The sequence below is a fragment of the Somniosus microcephalus genome, chromosome 5 (genome assembly GCF_052327205.1).
Source record: "Somniosus microcephalus isolate GS21.2 chromosome 5, FLI_Smic_1.0, whole genome shotgun sequence".
NCBI classification, from domain to species: Eukaryota; Metazoa; Chordata; class Chondrichthyes; order Squaliformes; family Somniosidae; genus Somniosus; species Somniosus microcephalus.
In genome coordinates this window covers 186,775,466-186,802,271 of record NC_140991.1, presented here as the reverse complement: position 1 = coordinate 186,802,271, position 26,806 = coordinate 186,775,466, and the positions used below count along the sequence as shown (strand labels likewise).

Sequence of the window (26,806 nt, the reverse complement as noted above, 5' to 3'; positions counted from 1 at the left end):
ACCAATGTTCCCACTAATTTTTTTGGGGTGTGCGGCCCCTTTAACGGGCTGCACAGCCCATTCAGATTATCGCGCATGCGCGGTTTTTGCCATTTAAAAGCTGGCGAGCAGCCTACGCAGGATCTCCAGACCGCCGCGCAACTTAGCGGGAACGTTGGGCATGATGACAGGAGAGGGGTCTAGGAGGGGTAAAGAGAAAAGAAGTAAAAAAAAAGGGGAGGAAAAAGTGGAAATAGAAGTGATGGGCTCAGGTCCAGAGTGATATCCAAAACACGCTCGCGAATGGACACAGGGAAAACTCAAGTTACATAGGCCTGGTTACCTAGCAATTATTAGGATGCATATATAGTTGTAGTAACATAACCTAACCTGCATAGTTTTGGAACTGTAGAATGATGTAGGATTCAGAAGGACCATTTTCGTGAGCTACCTATTGTAATATCCAACTCGGTCCTACTCTCCGAAACTCCTGCACACCCACCCTCCCCAAATCTCTCTATCTCACCATCTCTCTCAAGGCTCATCTCTTTGCTAAAGTTTTTGGTCACTCCTCCTAATCTCGCCCTTCCTGGCTCAGTGACTGTTTTCCTTATGCCTATTTCTGAACATTTTTGCGAAATTTCTTTACATTTTAAGGCACTACATAAATGCAAGTTGTTGTCATTGTGATAATATCAATCACACTAAACAAAATGCTCAGTCTCTAAATACATGGAAGCTCTGGTGACGACCGTCAATAATGAAGCAAAGAAGGTGAATTGCACTGAATAAGTGCAGCAGCTACAAGCCATTTGAATAGTGCTGTAAATTTGGTCCAATTCTCCACTATTGCAAACACTATTTTTGCTAATGCCATGCTATTTTTGCTATAGGTTGTGCTCGACCATCTGCCACAGTACATTATGCCACCTGCAACTAACAGGTGTTATTACTGAAGCCAATTATTTTATTAATTAGGGAGAATGTTGCTAGTAATGCAGCATGTATTTCCTCTTTAATCTCCCAGTATTAATCCCTGGAATTAATAAAACATTGTTGTGACTGGTCTTAATTGAGCTAGGCTCTGCAAATGACTGAACGTTGGCCACTGATTCCTGTGTGACTACAGGATATGTGATTATATATGAGGCAGCTGCTGGCAAGGATAAAAGATAGGAGTAAATGCAAATTATTTTTTTAAACTGTCTTTGATCAATAATGAACTAATTGTAACTGAATACAAAGAATGCAGTCATTATGACGGCATTCTACATATCAGGTTACAATACAGTTTTGAATAATATTTTGTTTTGCTTCCCTTTGCTGTCCCATAGAACATTAAACAAATTCTGTTCCCCAAAATGGTTTATTTTTCAACACATTAGCTGAATTTCACAGGACAGATGAATGCAATTATATTATTGTGCTTAGGGACTTGCAGTGTTTTCAGTCACCGAGATTAGTTTCTCCATCAGTCCTTTGCCTCAGATTTCCCAAAGTTCACGGGCTCATTGATGACACCCATTTGTCCGCGCAGGCTATTTGGACACAATGGTGTGGCCTACGTGATTAGAAAAGCTCCCACTCCATCTGTGCGCAGTTGGTCAATAATTAATAAAATAATTGGCTTTAGTAATAACACCTGTTAGTTGCAGGGCAGGGACACTTTCCAGAATGTTCAGAAATAGGCATAAGGAAAACAGTCACAGTGCTTTTATTTTATGGCAAACGCCTGTGCAGGTTTATTTGAACAGAAAGGCAAATTGGAAGGATGTGCTCCTCAGAGACCCCGACTATCCTCTTCAGCAACCAGGCCGTTATAGAGCCTTGAAGCATTATGTTAAATGTGTCAATAGGCCAGGGAATGCTTTGCCGCGTTGCTTCTCTAACGGCTGAAAAAGCATGCGGGTTCTCTCCAGTAGCAGAAGCACAGTGAAGTGAGCAACAGTGAACTCCACTCCCGACCGATGTTCCCTGTCATTTTTTTTTTGGGTGCGCGGGCCTTTTAGCTGGATGTGCGGCCCATTCAAATCTTTGCACACGTGCGGTTATTCCAATTGAAAAGCCAGTGAACGGTCTGCATGGAACCTCCAGACCACTGCGCAGCTGCACAGCTTAACGGGAACATTGCTCCCGACCCCACCAAAGTATCCGGGGTCTGGGGAAGGTCACCTCATTTACGTGGGTGCCTGTGCTATTATGGGCACAACTTGCGCACCCGCAAATGGCACCAGATGTATGTTCATACCAGATGGGCGTAGCTGGCAGGCCACTGGCAGGGGCACTGCAGCAAAAATAATCAGCACTTTTTTATAAGAGGGCTGATCAGGAAAACTCCATGGAACAATTAACGGGGTCTTATAAATGAGGACAGAGGACCTCGACGGGTCCCACTACCGTCTCTTAGCTGATCTGTAAACCAGGTTAATCTCAACATCCAGCTGAATGGAGCCTAGGGTCAAGGAATTTCTCATTGTGACGTTTCCAGGACCCAACCGATTTTCTGCACCTCTGACTTATGCCAGGAATGTGCACAGAAATTTAGGGTGTTATATCTATTTCACCAGGTTCAAACATTTTCAGTGCTATTTTCATTATTAGAGGGAAAAGTTAAGCTACAAGCAGCAAATGCAGTCAACAAATTTTACCATGGCAACACTATCCCTTTAAATCTGAACTATCTAATCAGGTGCCCTTCTGCAGGGTATGGTGTTACAGTTTTATATCATGCAGGAAATTGCGGGATTTTGGATTAAAAACAAGTTCTAGCCGTGAGCACTTTCAATCCACTGTTTTTTGGGATTTTTCCCATTCAGTTCTCTGGCACAAACTTCACTGACTTTTTTCAGCTTCAGTACACTGAGGGCAGGCAAATAAAAGCAAGTCTAGTAGTCCATGATCAAATAGGTGCATTTGAAATGTTCAAAGCAGAATGGTGTTAATATTTTGGGTCCTAGGACCTCTCTATTGTGTATGTAAAGAGACTGAATACAATATTTTACAACAGATGAATGGAACTAAATGTAACCTTTTGAAAAGATTTGGCTGCAAGCTCCCTCCATTGTGCATGTGAAGTCAGAATAATATGCTTGAGGAAATGTGAGCATACTTATTATAAACATTTAGTGGTGCCAGTTTTCTGTGAATGGTAATATTCTACCTTGTGGCGTTTTGTAAAATTGCTGTTCTTTCCACTAAACAGCAACAAATTAATTTAAAATGTCAAACTTGCCTCAGAGGGCAACACGGTTTGTTGTCTATTTTGTGAGAAATGATGAACAGTACATCCTTACACATTTCCAATTTGTTCCAGCCAATATACTTTGGATTACTATGCCCCACCTTCATCACCTACGCAAACTAAAACTGTAGGTCATGCACACATCATGCTGCACTTCATAAACAGCACACACTGGGACCTGATTTTGTAGGGATTAAGTTATTCAGTCCCATTTATTCTACTTTGTCAGATATTGAGTACAGTGGATAATCATAGTTTGGTTTTGGACTGAAATAATATAAATCCCAGCAAGTTACTAATTAAGATCCACATAGAGTGGTGGGAAAATTTCTTAGGAATCTCAAGCATTGTAATGTTTTGGCATGACACTGCTTAAGGTGATTTAACAATAGAACTGGTTTGCCCTTCTGAGATTAGCATTTTTTTTCAGTGCCATGGAATCTATTTACTGTTGTCCTCTTTTGTTGTCAGTTTCTATCTATGGCCACTGTTTTATAATGTTCCAGTGCTTTTCATTGGACCCGTGCTCATTTTTATCTGATAAGCCATTCATTCTCTAAATATTATTCTTTGATTGTCAGTTCCTGCCCTTTGTCACTGTTTTACATATGTATACTCTATTCTTACTTGTTACTTCAAGTTAATTGACCATCGAGTGACATGAAAAAATACCTGAATAGGAACATTTTTTTCAAGGTATTGTTTGTGATTATTCCGTGCCTATCGCATCTGAGTTTTTGAAATCAGCATAGCCTGTGAGCAAAATGCCATTTGTAAATGAAAAGCTGCAGCATTCTTACACAATATGACTAGCATATTTGTCTGCCCTCTATTAGTTCACATCTTGTGTGGACTACCTGTCTTATTCTATTCATATCTGGGTCAACCTCAGCCCTTCTGACGTATTCCCTCAGTAACCCCAGCAATAGTGCAATGGATGGGCCGCAAACTAGGCCAGTACCTGGCTTTTCCCCAGAGTTTCCGATGGTCTTTGAGATCGAGCATCCACCCATCCCAGATAAGGCCATTGACACAGATTGGACGAGGCCATGGGCAGGATCTCCTTACATTGGGAGTTCCCGTTTCCCAGGCCCAGGAGAAGGTCAGAGGCAGGATCAGCAGACTATATGCCCAAGTGAGAAGGGGTGTACCAGCCTGCTGAATAGCAGTTGTGGGCATACCCTTGGAGTACAGAAAGAGGACTGTGCCTGAGCCTCCCAAATGTAGAGGTAAACGCTACCCCTTACTAGGCTGTGCAGGAATTCACTCGCAAGGCCGGACTGGGTGTATCTGGGACCCAGTGGACGGTCTTGCCCTTATAGTGTACTCCCGATGTGGAATTTCAGCCCCAATGATACTACAGTATTTGAATTGTGTTTCAACCAGCAGTATTGTATTTTCTTATGCCAAGACATGTGTTTATATCCCTCCTCACCAAGTAACAGTGATGGGGACCTATAAATGGACTTGGGATAAACAGGGATATTGGTGTATTAAGGGCTTGTTAATGGGTGAAACAACCTGTATCATTGTTGACCAGAAACCTGGGTGGGTAGAAAAGATCAACTAGTAGTTAATCACTATCTGCCCTGGTGCCACTTTGTTTTTAATAAGTGAAAATCATTTACTCTAAAATGGACAGGCAGGAGATCAAACCGGACTCAAGATACGGCAGGATTTTGCTGGATATCCCCAGAAGTGTTTACACTTTATAACATAGACTGTTAACTCCAGGCTGATTTTTTCTCTGCTAAGTTCTTGAATAAAGTGACCATGGCTGCCAGAAAATCCCGCTTGAAGTCTATACAGGTTCGCTGAGAGGCCAAAGGAAAATAATGTCGTTTTCCAAAAATTCAGATTTTATGCCTCATTTGCATAATAATTTGAGTTACCAGGATAATTTGATGAATTATGAAGGGTTTTGATGGGGTAGAAAGGGAAACATTGTTTCCACTGAGAGGTGGTAACCAGAGGACACAGATTTAAGATAATTGGCAAAAGAACCAGGGTGGAGATGAGGAGAAATATTTTTACGCAGCGAGCTGTTATGATGCACTGCCTGAAAGGGTGGTGGAAGCAGATTCAATAGTGACTTTCAAAATGGAATTGAATATACACTTAAAAAGGAAACATTTGCAGGGCTTTGAGGAAAGAGCAGGGAAGTGGGACTAATTTTGGATAGCTCTTTCAGAGAGCTTGCAGAGGCATAATAGGCCGAATGGCCTCCTTCTGTGCTGTGTAATTCTATGATTGCCCTAAACATCGCCACAAAATTGCAGTAACGATCACTATTTTAATACAGCACAGAAAATGAGATAAAAGTCTCCTCTATTGGTTAGCAATAAGGTCCTGCATGAAAACAATTTCTGGCCAATTTAACAAATGCCAGCAGGTGGGACTCCCCACCAGGAGTATGATTTTGTAAAACTGTCCCTTTGGGCCGTCCTAACGAAAGCACTAGAGGCATAGCCCATCGATTTAAACTGTCCCTACTTTGCTGCTAACTAGTATTACATTTTATCATCTCACTCAAAAAGGCATCTCAGAAAGATGGCTGGTGTGTAAAATGGAAAAAGTGGTACAGTTGTACAGTAACGGGTGCTCATGTAAACTTGAACTAAAGCATATTGGGCCAAAATTCGGGTCGGAGGCTTCCCGCGGGTGCAAGCCCCTGACCTGCACTTAGCTAGCGCGCCTGCCGTTGTTCTGTGGGATTCCGATCCTGGGCCTCCTCCAGCTGCCGGCGCACAGAGCTTGCATATCCCAGGGGCGCAGTTAGTTCAAAGCGTCCCCTGGGATCACATGGGCCATGGAGAGCCAATCGTAGCAGGGAATCTCTATTCATAGATTTGACAGGAAGACCTGTCAAATCTATGAATAGAGATCGGCCTCAAAACCTAACTAAAATTTCAAATATATATTTTTTTTTAAATCACATTTTAAAAATAACTATCAATTACATAAAATAACTATTTTAAACAATAATTTAAATTTTTGAAAAAATTAATTACAGTTTTTAACGGGGCTAAAAATAAACTTACCTTTCTTTAAAGTATTTAAAAATAATAAACCTGTGGAAAAAATGTTTTAATTTTACTTAATTCACCACTTACCTTGTTAAAAGTAGGCCTTGTGACTGCTTTTTAAAAGCGTAGCTCCTGGAGACTTACCCTCCCGGAGAAACCTGTAAAAAAAACGGATTCCAGGCATATGCACTGCCTCTCCTGCGCACGCGTTCGACCTGTGAACCCCTTCCTTCAAGGGAATGGAAGTTCCGGTTTCCAGCGCATGCGCAATGCATGCATGAAACCAGCACTTTCGTTGGCCCTACATGTGAGTACCCAGCGCGTACTCACCCGTGGGGACCCGAATTTCTGACCCATTATTGGAGTAAAGGGAGCTTTGCTCTGCATCTTTATCTAACCTAGGAGTGCTCAAAGCTGACATGGGGTGCCCAAAATGGAAAAAGAAAATATTCCATTCCTCGGCTTGGTGGGTACAGAAAGTTACCAGAATAAAATATGCGGATATGAAGACACTGACAGATCTGAGGTAAATTTTGCAAGGCTCGCCAGCAGTGCAAGGCCTTGCAGAATTTGCCCTATACTTCTTCAAAAGGAAATAATAAAAGTGGTGGTATAGTACCTTTACATATTTATGCATCATCGTATGTAAGCGTGCAGCATCATGACCAGAATTTACCTCATACTGAACTCCTGATCCCATCTAGGCCATATAGGAGGAGACTAGAGGGAACGTTAACATGAGCTGCGTTCATGAATCCCCTGTCAAGGAGTTCTAGAAGTTGGTCAAGTGCTTTTCTTTTCAGCCAAGACATGGGAAATATCAGAGGGAAAAGAAGAAAGAAAATCAAGGCTGGCATACAGCTTCAAATAATTAATTTCAAATTTGCCCAATTTTCATACCAACTTTCATGGAAGTTTAAATTTAGAACCTGGAGATGCAGTGAAACATTATGTAGGTCATTTGCACTATATATGCCAAATAGGTATATGCCAAACTAAATTATGCTCAGTGCTAGGTGTATTGGAAGTTAGTAGAATTATGCACTGCTGTGGGCCTGTGACCCGCCATGGATTAATAGCACTACTGTATATTGTTTCCAAAGTTCACTGGGCATCACTGTCTACTGGAAATCTTTGTTTTTTTAGAATACTCTAAAAAGGAATTTCTTATGTTTATTCAGGTAGCCTGTTCCCTAAGCTTAACTATCTTAACACAAAAATAATCAATTTTCATTCATTTGAGGGTAGTTGTTCAAAATAGTAATATAATCGCTGGAAATAACAGCGTATACAAAGTTTGCACCACAGTTGAATAATTTACCACTGGTAATTCAAACAACTAGCTTGTCCTCATCAAATTGGCTTCCAAACATTATTATTCTTACATGTCAAGTTCTCCACATCCAGTTTGTTTATGGAGCCACCCTGTGCTGGAGACACCCTGTGCATGTGTTAGTAATAATTTTCCTTTCCTTTCCTGAAGCCTCTGACTCATGGTAGAATATGGAGGCAAATTTTATGATTTAGCACTCCTAGCGCAGACGTTTTGTGCAACGGGAGCACACTTTGGGAATACGGGCACAGAAGTCCAGGCACCCAATTCACCAACAGCACAATTATTCATCCACATCCTGAATCATGCATTCTGACCTCCACATTTGCCCCGCTCGTGATACTTTCATATACATTTTACAAAGCTTCTTTCAGAACCCGAGAAAATTCCCTACTAGATAGGGGAAACGTGGCTTTCAACTGGAGCTTGTCCTTCAAACAGAACACCCAGCTTCTGCATGCCTTCCCAGCCCCATCTCTTATTCTGCAGCACCTGAGGAGATATGTAACAGGAACAAATCGCTTCTCAGTTGTGACTCTGAGGCCTGCTGTCTCAGAAAGACAAAGCCCTTTCTTTCACAAATGTTGCCTCTTAATGTAATGGAGAAAGTCTCCCATTTAGATCCACTACACCATGCCGGGCAGCAGTCAGGGGGACTTGGAGTGTGGGGCTGCTGCATACAGGGCCAGCAGTGGGTGTTCCTGGGGTGGGATGCTGCATATGGGCTGGAGTATTCTTTATCCTCCTAGCCTCACAAAAATAAAAGATAAAAATGGTTTTGTGCCGTTTTTTGAGCAGCCTGATGCAGTCCCTTTAAGAACTACTGGTTAGGCCGCTCGACATTAAATAGGTGCAGAGGCATGGCACACATCATAGAACCACGATTTGGCTATTAAAAGTGACCTCCTGCCTGAAACAGACAGATTCTTCGGCCGCCCATCTAAAGACCTCTCCCTAGATGACTGGTGATGGCCAGAATACCAGCATAAACAGAGCGGTAAGTGACACAACACCATTTTCAGGTCACTACCGCCCTGTTTATACCAGCCGGCCACAGTTAAACATCATCCCCCATTTGTTTTTACTCTTCAACTGAGGGATCAGCTACATTTACAGCAAGCCCTTTATGTCTATCTGTAGTTTCATGCAATTTATTTTAGCTTAACATATAAAACTGGTGCTGTGCAGAAATGTAATACAGAAAAGCAAAAAAATTTGAGAGAGAGCCCATAGGTCTGCGGGGGAAGCTCTGATATAAAATAATTCGACTATCACAAAGAGCATCCTCTCTGAATTTTTTACATAAATACCCAATTTAGAGTCGTCAGGCTGCATATTTTCAGTTTGAAATGGAATCTGAAACCTGTATTTTTGGATGCTAGGTAAGAAATGTATCTCTAACTTGTGTAAGTGCACAAGAGGTAATACACCACTATCAAACAAAGCTGTCCTAGCTAACTGTGTTTGGCAATGTCCTTAGTCACTCAGAAATAAATTATTGACTTAACTGGAGAAATTCATTCAACTGTTTGAGTACATGCACCAGTATCTGTGCCAAGTCTTATGTCTAAAAGCTCAAAACAACTGTGAATTAAGAGTGAATGTCATTTTGACTAATAATTTGTTTCTATTTTTCCAGTGCCCTTTTCCGTGGTAATTCAGATGTTGATCAATTAGGAAAAATCTTTGAGTAAGTTATCAGTCTTTTACATTAAATTTATGTGGTGATTATAGATTAAAATGATACTAAACATATTCTGCAATTCTGGAATATATATATTTTTTGACTGTTGTATTCAAAGTTTTTATCGAATAAGGATATAAGGATGCTTAAAATCCTTCCATCCATGTCAAAGGTGATGATGACAACACTATCTTCATTTTGAAATCTTATAACAAAGTGCTGCTTTCATAGTAAATCATAGAATCTTACGGCACAGAAGGAAGGCATTTGGCCCATCACACCTATGCCTTGCTTTTTGATAGAGATGTCCAAGTTAGTCCCACACTCCAGTTTCTTTCCCCATAACCTTGCAAATGAGTCCTCTTCAAGTACATGTCTAATGCCTTTAAAAAGTTCCTATGAAATCTGATTCCACTCCCCTTTCAGGTAGTGTGTGTCAGATCACCCCCTCAAAATAGTACCATTTAGATCATACTGCCTCTCCATGTTGTTTCTCCCAAAGTGCATCACTTCACACTTATCCACATTAAATTGCATCTGCCGTGTGTCTGCCCATTTCACCAGTCTGTTTATGTCCTCCTAATGTCTGCTACTATCATTCTCACTATTTACTACGTTGCCAAGTTTTGTATCGTCCGCAAACTTCAAAATTGTATTCTTTATACCGAAGTCCAGGCCATTTATATTTAACAAGAAAAGCAATGGTCCTAATACCGACCCCTGGAGGACCCCACTGCATACTTCCCTCCAGTCAGAAAAACATCCGTTCACCCCTGCTCTCTGCCTCCTATCCCTTAGCCAACTTTGCATCCAATTTACCATCCCTTTTATACCACGTGCTTCTATTTTCTGGATAAGTCTGTTATGAGGTACTTTATCAAATACCTTTTGAAAGTCCATACATACAACATCTACTGCAGTATTACATCAACCCTCTCTGTTACTTCATCAAATAACTCAATCAGGTTAGTCAGACACGATTTGCCGTTAACAAATCCATGCTGGCTCTCCTTTATTAACCCATGCTTCTCCAAGTGAGAATTAATTTTGTCCTTGACAATGGTTTCTAGTAATTTTCTCACCGCTGGCATTAGACTGATTTGTCTGTAGTTACCGGATTTATCCCTCTCCCCTTTTTTGAACAGGGTTGTAATACTTGCAATCCTCCAGTGCTCTGGCACCACTCCAATAAGCAAGGAGGATTGAAAGATTGTGGTCAGAGCTTCTGCTATCTCCATCCTAGCTTCCCTCTGGACCAGATGATTTGTTGACGTTGAGTGATGCCAACCTAATTAGCAACTCCTTTCTATCTGTTTTTATCCTATCCAATATCTCCACTCCGACATTAACTTCATCCTCTTATTTTGTAAAGACAGATGCAAAGTATTCCTTCAGTACCTCAGTAATGCCCTCTGCCTCCACAAGAAGATTTCTTTTTGTTTTCCCTAATCAGCCCCACTACAGTATTTGGATGCCTCATCTTTCCTCCTTATGGGAATATGCTTTCTTTGTCCCCGAACTATCTCTACATTGAAGGCCTGCCATTTCTCATTTACTGTTTTCTTGGCCAATCTTCGTTTGCAGTCCGCCTGTGCTAGATCCCTTCTCAAATCCCTGAAATTGTCTCTCTTCCAGTTGGGTATTTTTACTATTGATTTTACTTTGTCCCTTTCCATAACTACTTTAAACCTAATTATATTATGATCACTATTACCCAGATGTTCTCCCATTGAAACACACTCCATTTGCCCTACATCATTCCCCAGAACTAGATCCAGCCTTGCTTCCTTCCTCTTTGGGCTAGAAACATACTGATTAAGAAAGTTCTCTTGTACACATTTTAGGAATTCTTCATCCACCTTGCCCTTTACTCTGTTTTTGCTCCAGTCTAAATTAAGGCAATTGAAGTCCCCTACTTTTACTGCTCTATTATTTTTGCATTTCTCAGAAATTTGCTTACAGATTTGCTCCACAATCTCCTTCTCACTATTTGGGGGTCTATAGTAAACACCAAGCTCCCTTTCTGTTCCTTAACTCTAACCAAAGAGATTCAGTCTTTGAACCCTGTAGTATATGGTACCTCTGTAGAACTGTAATATTATCCTTGATCAATCCTGCCACCGCAACCCCCGCCCCCCCTATTTTATTTTCCGCTTCACTATCCCTCCTAAATACATTGTAGCCGGGAATGTTTAGTTCCCATTCCTGCCCATGTTTAAGCCAGGTCTCCATTATAGCCACTATATCATAACACCATGTGGCAACTTGCGCCTGTAGCTCGTCAACATTATTTGTAACACTCCTCGCATTGACACACATGCATTCCAACACCATGCTTGTCTGATTTGCTTTTTTTCCTCCATATAATTCCTGCTCTTTCTACACTATTCTTTGTTCTGTTGCTGTTCGTCCCTCCTGGTTTTCTTTGCACCTTGCCTCTCCTCTCTGCTGCTGCGTCCTGATGCCTCTCCCCCTACCAAATTATTTGAAACCCTTTCCCACAGCACAAGTTAACCTCCTGGCAAGGACATTGGTCCCAGCCCTGTTCAGGTGCAATCTGTCCGGTTTGTACAGTTTCTCCCTGCACCAGAACTGGTCCCAATGCCCCAGGAATCTGAAGCCCTCCCTCTTGCATGCACTTCTCCAGCCACGCATTCACCAGCACTATCTTCCTGTTTCTGTCCTCACCAGCACATGGCGCTGGAAGTAATCCAGAGATTACCACCTTTGAGGTCCTGTTCATTAATCTTTTTCCTAGCTCCCAAAACTCTGCCTGTTGGACCTCAACCCTTTTCCTAACTATGTCATTGGTTCCAACATGGACCACGACTTCTGACTGTTCCCCATCTCCTCATAGAATGTTCTGTACCAATTCAGCACCTCTGTACCCTGGCACCAGGTAGGCAACACACCATTCAGGATTCACATCTGTGATTGCAGAAATGCTTGTCTAGTCCCCTGCCTGTTGAATCCCCTATGACAACTGCATTTCTACACTTTCTTGTGCCCCACCCCTCATGTAGCCGAGTCTCCCACAGTGCTGTGGATTTGCTTCTGACTGCACTTCCTCGAGGTGTCATCACTCTCACTAGTATTCAACCCCAGGGGATTCCTGCACTACCTTCCTTTTCCTCCTAGCCTGCCTGGTGATTTCCCACTCTCTCTCCCCCTGAACTCTCTGTAGCTGCAGGGTGGCCACCTCCTGAAAAGTGCTATCCATGAAACTCTCAGCTTCCCGTATGCACTGTCGTGACCCCAGCTGCCCCTTGAGCTTAGAAACCCAGAGCTCAAGCTCCAGCAGTTGGCGACACTTCCTGCATATATGGTTTTACAGGACACACAAAGTGTTCTGGAGTTCCCACATGGCACAGGATGTGTAGGCGATGGGCCCCAGCTGTCCTGCCATGTTAGCTAACATTTATTTTAAATTGTTTGTTTAGCTTTAAGGCTATTTAACTGTTTAGCTAACACTAAAACGCTAACCACTAAAAACACTAACTAATAAACTAAATAGTTAAACTAACAAACCTAACCACCAAATACTTATCCTAAGTACTTACCTGTAATTCCTCAGGTTCCACCCTGGTTGTGACATCGCTTCTTCAATTTTTCTCCCGGTGGTTTTTGGTATGCTCTCTGCTGCCCCTGCTCTGTTTATGCTTCTCCTGAATCTTATTTCTAATGTAGGTGACGAGTCAGAGGGGCTGTACATCATTTTAATTGCAGTGTCATCAGATGAAAGTGACACCTTAACGTAATTTATGCCATTGCACTATGGCCCGGAGTTTCACAGAATCACAGAAACCCCACAGTGCAGATAGAGGCCATTTCGGCCCATCGAGCCTGCACCGACACATATCCCACCCAATCCCCGTAACCCCTACACCAACACATATCCCACCCTATCCCCGTAACCCCACGTATTTAATCCCCCTAACACTAAGGGTCAATTTATCATAGCCAATCAACCTAACCCGCACATCTTTGGACCGTGGGAGGAAACCGGAGCACCCGGAGGAAACCCACGCAAACACGGGGAGAATGTGCAAACTCCACACAGACAGTCACCCAAGGCCAGATTCGAACCCGGGTCTCTGGCGCTGTGAGGCAAAATTGCTAACCACTATGCCACCGTGCGGTAAGAATAACAGTGATGCTATCAGCGCTCACTGTTATTAAGGAGTAAATCGGAGAACAGCTTCTGGCATCCGCACAGGCGCAGTTAAACACGGAAATCAGGAAGTTGCTGTCCAAGTTGCCCTGCTACTCCAGAAGCTTCACTATAACATTATCTCGCCAAGAGACTCGGCATTCAAGTGCATGAGTGGCGTGAAGTTGCGATACTTACCCACTGTATACCTGCTAAACACGCCAGAAAATGCTAGGGCTTGTCCATTCAAGTGTAAGTGAATTTTTAACAGCGTGATGAGTCTTAATTACTTACAAACAGCCTCCCTGGCACTGAAAATTTACTTTTAGCAGTGTGGAATCTCATTCCTTCAGATTTTAATTATTGTTGGAAATTTAAAAAAATTAAAATAAACATTTTTTTTTACTTTTTATTTCTGCCTCTTTTATCTCTCTCTGTTAACCTTATCTTTCTTTCAATCTCTTTATTTCACTTTCTGTACATGATTTGGCATTTGAATTAAATATTCTAACTTACACTCCCTGTGCCTCAGAAAGGATTCATCAATCTGATTGGTTGAGGAGCCACACCGTTGCTTTGCTGTTCACATAGGTCCCAGATCCCCTGTAGAGGGCGCCACACTGTTTTGACTCTAATTACCGCAACTCGCGGTGCAAAAGCCCACAGAAAATCTGTGTGTAAGTGTAATGAACGGCAAGCACCGTTCGTTCGCCGCTGACCACAAAATTGGTTCCGTTCGGTCGCCATTCCCGCTGGAACTCCTCTCCCTCTCACCAGATTTATTTATAAACAGAGAAATATTTCAACAACAACAACTTGTATTTTTGTAGCACCTTTAGCATAGTAAAATGTCCAAAGGCGCTTCACAGGAGTATTACAAGACAAAACATTTGACAGCGAGCCACATAAGGAGAAATTAGGGCAGACAATCAAAAGCTTGGTCAAAGAGGTAGGTTTTAAGGAGCGTTTCAAAGGAGGAGAGAGAGGTAGAGAGGCAGAGAGATTTAGGGAGGGAATTTCAGAGCTTAGGGCCTAGGCAACAGAAGACACGGCCACCAATGGTTGAGCAATTATAACCAGGGATGCTCAAGAGGGCAGAATTAGAGGAGCACAGGTATCTCGGGGGGTTGTGGGGCTGAAGGAGATTACAGAGATAGGGCAGGGGTGAGGCCATGGAGGGATTTGAAAACAAGGATGAGAATTTTGAAATCAAGGCATTGCTTAATGTAGGTCAGCAAGCACAGGGGTGATGGGTGAACAGGACTTGGTGCGAGTTAGGACACGGGCAGCCGAGTTTTAGATAACCTCAAGTTTACGTAGGGTAGAATGTGGGAGACCAGCCAGGAGTGCGTTGGAATAGTCAAGTCTAGAGGTAGCAAAGGCATGGATGAGGGTTTCAGCGGCGGATGAGCTGAGGCAAGGGCAATGTTAGGGAGGTGGAAATAGGCAGTCTTAGTTATGCTGCGAATATGTGGTCGGAAGTGCACCTCTGGGCCAAATATGACACCAAGGCTGCGAACAGTGTGGTTCAGCCTCAGACAGATGTTAAGGAGAAGGATAGAGTCAGTGATTAGGGAGCGGAGTTTGTGGCAGGGACCGAAAACAATGGCTTCGGTCTTCCCAATATTTTATTGGAGAAAATTTCTGCTCATCCAGAACTGGATGTTGGACAAGCAGTCTGACAATTTAGAGACCACGAAGGGGTCGAGAGAAACGGTGGTGAGGTAGAGCTGGGTGTCATCAGCGTTCATGTGGAAACTGACACTGTGTGTTCGGATGATGTCACCAAGGGGCAACATGTAGATGAGAAATAGGAGGGGGCCAAGGATAGATCCTTGGGGGACACCAGAGGTAACGATGCAGGAGCGGGAAGAGAAGCCATTGCAGGTGATTCTCTGTTTACGATTAGATAGATAAGAATGGAAACAGGCGAGTGCAGTCCCACCCAGCTGGACGACAGTGGAGAAGGATGGTGTGGTCAACCGTGTCAAAGGCTGCAGCCAAGTCAAAAAGGACGAGAAGGGATAGTTTACCTTTGTCACAGTCACAAAGGATGTCATTTGTGACTTTGATGAGAGCCGTTTCGGTACTGTGGCAGAGGCGGAAACCTGATTGGAGGGATTCAAACACTTTATCACGAAGACTGTGTCCCTTCAACATTTGCTTAATTGGAACAACTATTTATTTTTTTAAATGATAAAAGGATGAATTCACTGATCCCACTATCCCAACAAGGCTATGCCTAAATGGATTGTAGTTTGGAGAATCAGCGCTACAGTGTTTTAGCTCTATCTCCAACCTCTACCTTTATATATTTTCATCAAGTTTTATAAGCATACTCTCAAGTTGGATAGCAGAGAAAATCTTGTGTACCACCAGGTGTCATCACTAAATCACAGTAATGAATAATAAAATTCATATAAAATCAATACAAGCAGTGCAGCAGCAAAATTAAATGTGGAATATATTTCAACAGTATAATGGAAGACATCTGCCTGGTGACATGAATTCATAAACAGATACTTAGAAGGAGAATAGGTCACTGTAGGTAAAGGGTTTGTAATGGAAGTTTTTGAGCAGCTTGATCCATAGAAGATTCCATTTGAAAATACAAGAGTCAATCTTACACCTTCGTGCTGCCACTGCAGAACTGCGCACGTTGTGAATTCTGGTGCAGAGGTCAGGGGTCCATGCCGGGATTTTCCATCCATTAAATTTTGCAGGGAGTGCAAATTCAGAAAATTTATCCTGTAGTATTCTAATACTATTGCCATACTGTGTTTTTGCTCAGTGCCAGATGCACAGTATAAATGCAGCAGCATAATACCGATCTGTAATTTACAGTCTCATTTCAAACTCAAGACAGCCTCCTGTAACACGATTCTATTTCCTGTTGATTGAAAATGACTGGCTGCCCTATCCACACTTCTCAATCAGTAGATAATAAACTAGCAATGCAGGAGGCCAGCAAATGATATGTGTGCTTTGGAGTACTACATGAGAAGCTCTGTCAGCCACCCCATCCCATGGAAATACGTGCAGCCAGTTTACCCATACTCTGCCCATCTGTACTGTCATACACACAATGTCAATAATGTTCCAAAGAGTGCAGTATATTGGGCAGCATAAACCTCTCCCAATATTTGGCAGCACAAAAATTGGAATCATAGAAAGAACAGGCTATAAACTTTTGGGGCAACTTCCTGGGGGCAGATCAGGTTTGGAGTAGAACTTCTGCCCGGCCAATAAAATCATCCATGAACCCATCTAAAATCTCAGGGTCATGGTAATTTGCACGGGAACCAAGGAGCCTGCCTCAATAGGAGGGGGACATATCACTGCGACACCCTATTGCAGTATAAGTGGGCCACTGTGCTAGAAGAAAGGTAATTTTTGAAATTGTCATTAGGTAACTGGCGTTTCACAAAACTGGAAGCCCCACTTCCAGCAGGATCTGATCCTAGCATGTTCTGCATGCCTGTGTCAGATAGACGTATTTAGTGTGGAAAGCAAAGGAGGCAGGCACAAGGCGGGGGGTGGGGGTGACGTAATCCTGCCAGTTCCACCTCCACCATGACATCCGCACAGAGCAGCGTGTTGACACAGGAAGTGACCACCACTGTCAGAATTTCAGATGGACAAATAAGTATCCAAGATTTGCCCCTAATTCCTCCACTGCCCACCCAGAAAGCTCTGGAACTACGCCTCCAGATCAGAAGAATTTCCAGGTGAACTTTTCACCAAGCATTGCTTATGCTTTCATAAAGGGCAAGTTCATCCTCATATAGGATTATTTCAATAATTTATTATTCTAGTATAGTTAATGACAGAAATGTCACTTTTTCAATGGCTTTGGGCAATTTACATTCACTTTCCTGCAGTTCAACAAAAGGGAAACATACTGCCCTCCAGTGGCACATCTAAATGTTGCAGATACAACTAAATGTAATTTGATTGGACTTGACCATTCTTTTCCTGTCTTCTCATTAGTAATACAGGCATTCATAGTTTTGACTGCGAAACAATTGACTTGTCCACCTAGGCAGTCTTGTCTGAGACAGCTCTGAGTATTCAGAGGTAACATAGAAACATAGAAGATAGGAGCAGGAGTAGGCCATTCGGCCCCTCGAGCCTGCTCCGCCATTCAGTGAGATCATGGCTGATCATCCAAATTCAGTACCCTGTCCCTGCTTTCTCCCCGTATCCCTTGATCCCCTTAGCCTTAAGGTAATAATGTGAAAATGTTAAGCTATTAAAATAATTACTGCACAAACAATGTTACCAAAGCTGCCCTTCTACAGTTGGGCCTCTGATACAACTGAGCTGCCTCAGATCCTAGTGACTTTGAGGAAACTAACAAAAGAAGTAAAAGTAGCGACAGTATAGTTATTTGAACATTAATAATTGTATTCATCAATCAGACTTCCTCTATTCATTTACATCCCACTACATTCTCATTGCTCCTTAAGACTGCTGTAAGTGATAGCATGAAATAGTTCACACCCACAATTCACCACATTGGAGGTGAATATATTAAAAAATTGGGACAGCCATTTTTTCTCAATGATAAGCAAACCGCTTCCAAAGTCACAGGAACCCGCAGCTTTGAAACCTGTGATTTCTGAGACTGTATTTTGTTAGCAGGTTGCTAGTTACAGAGAAAAACACAGCTTTTCATCAAAAGAAAACCCCTATGGTGTGTAGCCGACTTCAGGTCTGCCACCGAGATGATGACCGGGCACTTCTCACAGTAAGGGAGGGAAGTTCAAAAAGGAAGTTACCCACGCCACTTAAATGCACCTCCGAAAAGATAAAATACAGAGTGGTATTGATAGATATCTGACAGAAAACAGCCTGTCCACTCTCTTGGCTGTGGAGTGACACACGTTCTTCTTCCTCTTAGGCAGTCCCTCGGAACTGAGGATGACTTGCTTCCACACTAAAAATGAATTTGCAGGTGACTAATTAGTCCAATGCGGGACCTACAGTCTCTGCCACAGGTGGGGGGCAGACGGTGGTTGAAGGGGCGGGTGGGTGGGGTGCTTGGGTTGACATGCGCGCCTTCCGCTGTTTACGCTTGGCTTCCGCTTGATCCTGGCGAAGAGACTTGAGGTGCTTGGCGTCTTCCCGGATGCTTCTCCTCCACTTTGTGCGGTCTTGGGCCAGGGATTCCCAGGTGTCGGTGGGGATGTTGCACTTTTTCAAGGAGGCTTTGAGGGTGTCCTTGAAGTGTTTCCTCTGCCCACCTGGGGCTCTCTTGCCGTGTCGGAGCTCCGAGTAGAGCGCTTGTTTTGGGAGTCTCGTATTGGGCATGCGGACGATGTGGCCCATCCATCGGAACTGATTGAGCGTGGTCAAAGCTTCGATGCTGGGGATGTTGGCCTGAGTGAGAACACTGACGTTGTGCGCCTATCCTGCTAATGGATTTGCAGGATCTTGCAGAGGCAGCGTTGGTGGTACCTCTCCAGTGCTTTGAGGTGCCTGCTGTACATGGTCCATGTCTCTGAGGCATACAGCAGGGCGGGTATCACTGCTGCTCTGCAAACCATGAGCTTGGTGCTGGGTTTGAGGTCCTGGTCTTCAAACACTCTCTTTCTCAGGCGACCGAAGGCTGCACTGGCACACTGAAGGCGGTGTTGGGCTTTGTCATCGACGTCTGCCTTTGTTGACAGTAGGCTCTCGAGGTATGGAAAGTGGTCCACGTTGTCCAAGGCCTCATCATGGATTTTGATAATTGGGGAGCAGTACTGTGTGGCGGGGGCAGGTTGGTAGAGGACTTTGGTCTTACGGATGTTTAGTGTAAGGCCCACGCTCTCGTATGCTTCGGTGAAGGTGTTGACGATGGTTTGGAGTTCGACCTCAGAGTGTGCGCAGACGCAATCGTCGTCTGCATACTGTAATTTGATGACAGAGGATGGGACGACCTTGGATCTGGACTGGAGGCGACGGAGGTTGAACAGTTTCCTGTTTGTTCTGTAGATTAGCTCCACTCCAGCAGGGAGCTTACTGAGGGTGAGATGGAGCATTGCAGCCAGGAAGATTGAGAAGAGCGTTGGTGCGATGACACAGCCTTGCTTGACCCCGGTCCGTACGTGAATTGGGTCTGTGGTGGCACCGTTGGTCAGGATCACAGCTTGCATATCGTCGTGAAGCTGGCGGAGGATGGTGACACGTTACATGGCAAAACACAAATTGTAAAATAGCGGAAGGGAATATAGAGTTAAATATGTCCCATTATAAAACACAACTTCACACAAGCACGTTATTATGAATGTGGTTTTGTTCTCAAATTCATTTTGTTCCTGAGTTAAAGTTCTGTCCTTTTACACAGTGTACTTGGTCTTCCAAGTGAGGATGACTGGCCTCGTGATGTGGCCCTGCCAAGAGATGCATTTTCTACAAGATCTCCAGAACCCATACAGGACTTAGTACCAGAGATAAGTGAACCAGGGAAAGACCTGCTGCTGGTATGCCTGCATTAATATATTCTTCATTTAGAGACTAATTTCCTTTTGTGGGAAAATCCAATCTTTATACTGTAACTGAAAAATGCAGAATCAACGTGACTTATTTTTTGAAAATTTACCAAAATATAAGAATTATTACTTCTTTCAAACTTCATATACCTATAAATTTAGATATAATATTCCTTATCTGTGTATATTTCATATTATTAGAAGTTCTGCATTCCTATGTCTGTGATGAAATATTATGGCTGGGAGCTTCCTTGTAGCTGCTGTCACTCTGCTGCTGTAATTTTACAGGAGGTTTGGCGAAAGCCTGTCTTTAGCGAATCTTCAGCTAATTTTAACTTGGAATTTTATTTCTAATCTGCCGGTTATTTTTTTAACAGAAATTTCTAACCTTCAACCCAGAAAAGAGAATATCTGCTTTCAGTGCACTGTCCCACCAATATTTTATGGACCATGAGAAATACACTGAGAATCAGAACTTGTGTCTATCTCCAAACCAGTCTTCTTCTGAGGAGAACACAGCTTAACATCTACCAGGAGTGGACATGCCTGCGTGATGTGCTGATATTTTTTTAGTGTGTTTTTATTTGTCAAGCATTGAATTCTTGGTCAGACTTCATATTCTTGAAAAGATTACTTGACAAATCAAGTATTTTACAATGCGACACAATCTCATCCATATGCTGCTTTTGAAACATGTGTCCTACTTGTGCTTTCTTGATTTAATGCCCCAGTGGAGGTTTACTGTTATTGAAACAATGCAAAAACTGTTGCAACTTTCCCCGCCTCCCCCCCCACCCCACCCCCAGGAAAATTCTGGACTCGATCAGCTGCTGTCAATTCACAAATGCTGCGAATCTTGTTACCTGAATGTGGAATGCTGCAAATGTGAAGTATTTGGAACATGGAATACAGTCACTGCCAAACCCGCCAGAGTTTTTTGTCCAGCTGCTAAGGCCAGAATTCGAACATTAAAACAAAATACATACTAAATCGCCTAACTGACGAATGTAGTTATTAAATGTTCTTTGAATAATACGCTTGAAAAAGTGAAATGTATTTCTTCAGCCATCGTCCATGGTGCTGTGAACATTTTGGGTATGAACAATCTTCAATATCAACAGATTTGGAAAGAAGTTGCAGAACCCATTGAAAAGTGCTTTTTACACAGCTCAGTTCCTGTGGCATTAGCGGGAACAAAAGATTTTTCAAGAAAAATCGAGATTTAAAGAACTGCTGCATATTTTGCAAACACAAAGAATAATTAAAAAAATCAGGACTACTTTTTTGCTTTTATAAAAGTTGTTGCTCATTCTAGATGGTATTTTTATATACAGTATGCTGCAACAAAAGAGAAAGCAGTGCTACAGAGAATTTGGAAAATATATCTTTAGAATTATCAAAAAGTTAACACATATCATCTATATGTTTAAATGCAAAGTGAGGAAGCTAGTGAATGGATCACATATGTTTTTCAGTCCATAGTGCTTTGCAAATCTTACAGGAACACTCCTCATATCTAGTGCTTGCAGAACATTGAATCTATATATTATTAAGAAGTCATGTCTGTTCATTTTAGGGTTGCCACCATTTGCCAAATCTTAAACCGGATGGTCATGTTTAGGGGCAGGGTTAGGGTGATGTGATCTATTTTCTCTTTTGTTGATGAAATTCATTGCAAACTTGAATATGCTTGATACCTGATTCCTTCAGATAAAAACTCACAGGAGTAAGTTGAAAAAATGAATTTCTGTTGTAAAAATCTGACTTTCTGACATCAGTTTACCTTTTGGAAATTGCCAGAAATTCCACTGATAAAGCAGACTGTCCGGGGCAAACTGGATGGAGTGGCATCCCTAGCCAAACTGTAATGAAACAGATGAGTGGATAAATACCCCATCATAGTTGAATCATTGCAGTGTGATATGGCACTGATGAAATTATGTAGTCCAATGCTTATTAGTATCTTCCTTACAAACAGTACTGTAGCGATTGTGCTAAAGTGGAAAACCATCTACTTCAGATGACTCCGATAATATTATAGATTTGTAATCATGAAGTGCTTGTATTTTGGATATAAATCTGGATGAGTTAAAGCAGATTAAGAAATTATTGGTTCCCTCTAGTAGCTAATATTTGTATTTGCCTTGAAGACAGACAGACGTTAGTAAGGTATCAGTGATGGATGGCCTTCCTAATGAATAAACGGTGTAAGTGAAAAGGTGGAAGGGAATAAGTAGCATTCATTACATATTGAAACTGCAGTTTACAAAGACCAAAAGATGGTGAGAAAGGTAAATTGACTTTGATGATCTATTACGAATAAAGAGGGTTTAACATGGTGAAGTAACATAATCTTGCAAGGGACTTCTATATAAAACAAGTTGTATAACTAGTTATGGTGTTTTAGTGACTGATGAAAAGCAAACAGATAAAAATACTGATTAGAATATGTGTTAGGATGGAGTTCGGTGTTGAGGTACACCTCCAACCTCTATAACTAAGCTATGAATATGTGTTCAGGCTCATGTCAGTACAAATGAATATTACTCACCAACTCAATATGTAAATATTGCAAAAGAAACTACACGAAATAAAGGGGATAATTTTAACTATTTTAACAAGACATTTTTCTTAAACTGAAGTTATAAACTTTCTAACGTCAATTTTAGGTGAATTAATGGAGTTTGAAGAAATGTACCTATGTAATACCATAGCTCAGCAACTATCTGACTACGGTGCTTTTAGATAATATTTTTATCCTTCAAGAGAGCCCTAAGGCTATATTTTCTGAAATGGGTGAGGTGGATTTCTAGCAAGGGTCTTCCTCCCTATTATGTTCAAGTGGCTTTTCGTTTTCATTTGAATCATAATAGTTTTTAACTAAAATCATTACAGTACCGTTGTGCTATGATTAAAACACTGTCTCCAGCAGAAATATGAACATGAAAAGTAGGGAGATAGATGGTTGGATCAGCAAAGAGGAAAAAGAGGATAATAAAAATCAAAAGAAAAGGCAAAAAGTGCGAGGGACATCACTTATCGAAGGAACAGTGGTTGTGGCTTTCATTTTTTTTAAACTATTAATTCATGGTTTCCTGCTTTTAAAGCTCTGCTAGTTTACAGATGCATTTTCATTCAAGGGAATAAAGTGACCTGCAATATTGCAAAATGCAAGTGTAGACTGGTATTTCTTGTGCTTGTTAGGTTGCTGTATATTTCTGTAAGATATTGCAGTGCTACAGTCTGCTCCTCCAAACTGTGTTCTCTCCCACCACCTCCACATAATACCCTTATGACATTTCCGTACTCTTGGCTATCTGTTTAATTTAATTTTTTTTTATTTTTAAGAGGTGCACAATAATGAAACAGTCCAGTGCTCATAGCAGTTACAGTACTGTGTTTGGTTTCCTATAAGCAATATAAAGGAGTTTTATCCTTGTTGCCTCAAATTCTACTTTATACTGCCAACTTTTTAAAAAATCTCAGATTAAAAATTTTCCTAAACAAAAGTCATATTATATATTTCTACTTTCATCATGTGCTTAATAATTGGAATGCAGTCATCTGTATTTCCAAATAAATTTCCTAGAAACTAGTTACAGTTGTGGAGGTCCCATATGTCTCAAAGCTCACATAACCAGAAAATCTTGTTTTTTGCAGTATATGTGAAAGGTAGAGTCCTCCTTCTTGTAGATTCATTTATATTTCAAATTCACAAGTTTCTCTGCAAAATGTCTAGTTAGGGATTTCATGGGTTGCTGTCCATTGAGTGCTTACATGCCAAAGCATCCAGTGGATGTTTGTGTATCCAGTGAATATCACCACTGAATTGTGATAACTGTGTAATTCTATATGCTTTACAATATGGTCAGCCATAACTATATCACTAGCCAGTCATAGTTGTGTAGCTCAGACTGTAGCCAGCCAGAGCTGTTATATTGTATAATAGTAATTTGGATCTTGATTGTCCATCCCTGAGAGTATTTTATGTTGCGTACTCATTAATTATACGTAAGACTGAGAGTATCACACATAATCGACTTGTGGCCTTTAACAGCCATGAATATGGGAAATTTTTTGTACTGCCTTCAAATCTAGGTTAATCAGTGGATTAGAGTGGCGTCTCAGTTAACGTCTGTCCAAATAATGTAATAAACACTGCTGTATATACACAAATAATATTGCAAGTCAAGAGATACTGTAATACAGATTACATTGTCACAGCTACAGTAAAAATTAATGTTCTAATATCAAGACACAGTTCCTTGTTATCAAATTTGTAAAAATTTAAAGAAGCACATTCTAAATGTAAAAATGTTTAACAAACCTTTTGGAAGCAAAATTGGGATTGTTAGCCCCTGTTTGTAGGGCACCACAAGTGCCCTTAGAGCTTCAAAACGGTGTTCACGGTGCACGCTCTCTTGTGGGGCGAATCGCGCCAGACGCCATATTGATGAAGGCATTAGCGTGCGCTCAGTGAACACTCATCAGAAGTATGCAGAGCAGGTAGATCATGACGTCCATCAGCGGCTGATTTGATGCCAGCGGTGCCATTTTAGAGCTCAACACTCCTGCTAATGCTCTCTTAACTTCGCACAGCTGAACACAGGTTCAGCAGCAGCAAGGACCCCCTCCCCCGACCAGCAATATTTAAAGGGATCATCAACTACTTACAGGTTAGTTGCTGGTTGATTTCTTCTGGCTCTTGGTATAATTCTACAAGTGTTTAGTGCTGTCTATAGTTGCTTCAAGATGCAGAAGTCTACAGGGAGTGGTGTGACAGATGCTGAAGGACCTTTTCCTGACTTCAAGGCTTCTGCACAAACCAGTTGCTCCCAGACATGGGTGTGTGATGAAATATTTCATTCATCACTGCCTGTGACTGTGGTTGGTTTCAGTTTCATTTCCCTTACCTCTGTTCCGTTTCCTCACCATTGTATTGTACTATGTGTAGGGCTCCGCCCATACCTGGCCCATTGTATTGTACTATGTGTAGGGCTCCGCCCATACCTGGCCCCTATGTAAGCTGGCCCAGCCTGCAGCACATCCAGTACGGCAGAGCTCTGGATGGAAGATACCTCTCTCCTGTGTGTTACCTTCTAAGTCAATAAAAGCCTTGTTTTGTTTCGCTAACATCGAGTCTCGGATTTATTGAGGTACATCAATTTTATTGACTTAATTTTCAACACAATGGATCAACTCTTGAAACCCGAACGTTTGGATTTGGACCAGCATGCTTCGGACGCATCGGCACGCTTCGGACACTGGTTTATGTGTATGGAATTCTTCCTGGACAATTCCGCAGCCGTCAAAGGCGCTACGGACGCTGCGAGTATGAAACTCGGAATTCTGCGGAATTGGGTAAGCCACCGGGTTTACCCCCTCATCCAAGGCGCCGACACGTACCCGGCCACCTGTGACATCTTAAAGGCGCATTACCAGCAGCCTACGAATGAGGTGTATGCTAGGCATCTGCTCGCTACTCGCGCACAGCGACCTGGGGAATCGGTGGAGGAGTTCCTAGGCACCCTGAAAACGCTTGGCAAAGACTGCAAGTGCCAAGATGTAAAAGCCGCAGTGTACACTGACGAGCTTGTTCGCGATGCCGTTATCACAGGCCTCAGCTCCACTTACATCCGGCAGAGACTGCTGGAAAAAACGGGATTGGACCTGAAACAGGCTGCGGACACAGCGCGATCCCTGGATGTGGCCCAGAGAAACTCGGACGCCTACTCTTCAGCCTGCGCAGTCCACGCCGCTCCGTGTGCACCAAGGGCGCCGCCATCTTGGAAGGCATCTTCCCCGCCCGGCAGCCCGACACCGTCGGGGCCCCGCTCTCCCCCCAGAAGCCCTACGACAGCCGCGACGCGTCGGGGACCCAACTGCTACTTCTGCGGGCAGCCGAAGCACACCAGAAACCTGTGCCCGGCGAAAGGCACCACCTGCTTTAAGTGCGGTAAGAAGGGGCACTTCGGGAAGGTGTGCAGAGGGAACCCTGCCAGAAAACCCGCCACCGCCGCGTGTGCGCCGTGGGAGCGGCCATCTTGGACGCCATCTTGCCCGACCTCGTGGGGTCCGCCATCTTATGAGCAGACAGCGTGGACGCCATCTTGTTTCGATCAGGGCCCTACAGTGGCGTCGGTCACAGTGGACCAGACCAGGCCACACCCGCTATCCAAATCAATGGTGGACATCGAGGTAAACGGGTGCGGGGTTAAATGTTTAATTGACAGTGGAAGCACGGAGAGTTTTATCCACCCTGAACTGGCACAACAACTCTCCCTAAAGGTGGTCCCTACTCGGGGTACCATCTCTATGGCTGATAAAACCCAGACATCGACCATTATGGGTTACTGCACGGTACAATTGTCCGTTAACGGAACTGTATACGATAATTTTAAAGTATTAATCATGAAGAATCTATGTGCGAGCGTGATCTTGGGCCTGGATTTCCAGTGCAACCACCAAAGCATCACGCTCAAGTACGGTGGGTCCCAGCCGCCCCTCACAGTGTGCGGTCTGGCTACCCTGAAGGTAAAGCCGCCTTCGCTATTCGCGAACCTTACCCCTAACTGCCGGCCAATAGCGACCAAAAGCAGGAGGTACAGCTGGGAGGACAGGCGGTTTATCGCGACCGAGGCAGACAGGCTCCTGAAAGAGCGCATTATTGAACGCAGCAACAGCCCGTGGTGCGCCCAAGTGGTAGTGGTAAGGGGTAGCGAGAAGAAACGGATGGTGATCGACTATAGCCAAACGATCAACAGGTACACCCAACTAGACGCCTACCCGCTACCCCGCATATCAGAAATGGTGAACCAAATCGCCCAATACCAGGTGTTCTCCACCATCGACCTCAAGTCAGCGTACCACCAGCTCCCTATCAGACCAGAGGACCGCCCGTACACCGCCTTCGAGGC

General features: G+C 42.9%; 1 protein-coding gene across 3 annotated transcripts in view; it reads left to right on the top strand.

Moving 5' to 3' along the window:
- The window catches only part of cdk6 (cyclin dependent kinase 6), a 374,880-nt gene extending 349,858 nt beyond the window's left edge, over nt 1-25,022 (top strand). For all 3 annotated transcript variants that reach the window (XM_085988509.1, XM_085988508.1, XM_085988507.1), the window contains exons 6-8: nt 9,219-9,269; nt 19,745-19,880; nt 20,267-25,022. In XM_085988509.1, coding sequence (XP_085844635.1) covers nt 9,219-9,269; nt 19,745-19,880; nt 20,267-20,413 — 334 coding nt within the window. In that variant the 3' untranslated portion in view covers nt 20,414-25,022. The remainder of the gene's footprint in view (nt 1-9,218; nt 9,270-19,744; nt 19,881-20,266) is intronic.
- Nucleotides 25,023-26,806: the final 1,784 nt, after the last annotated feature.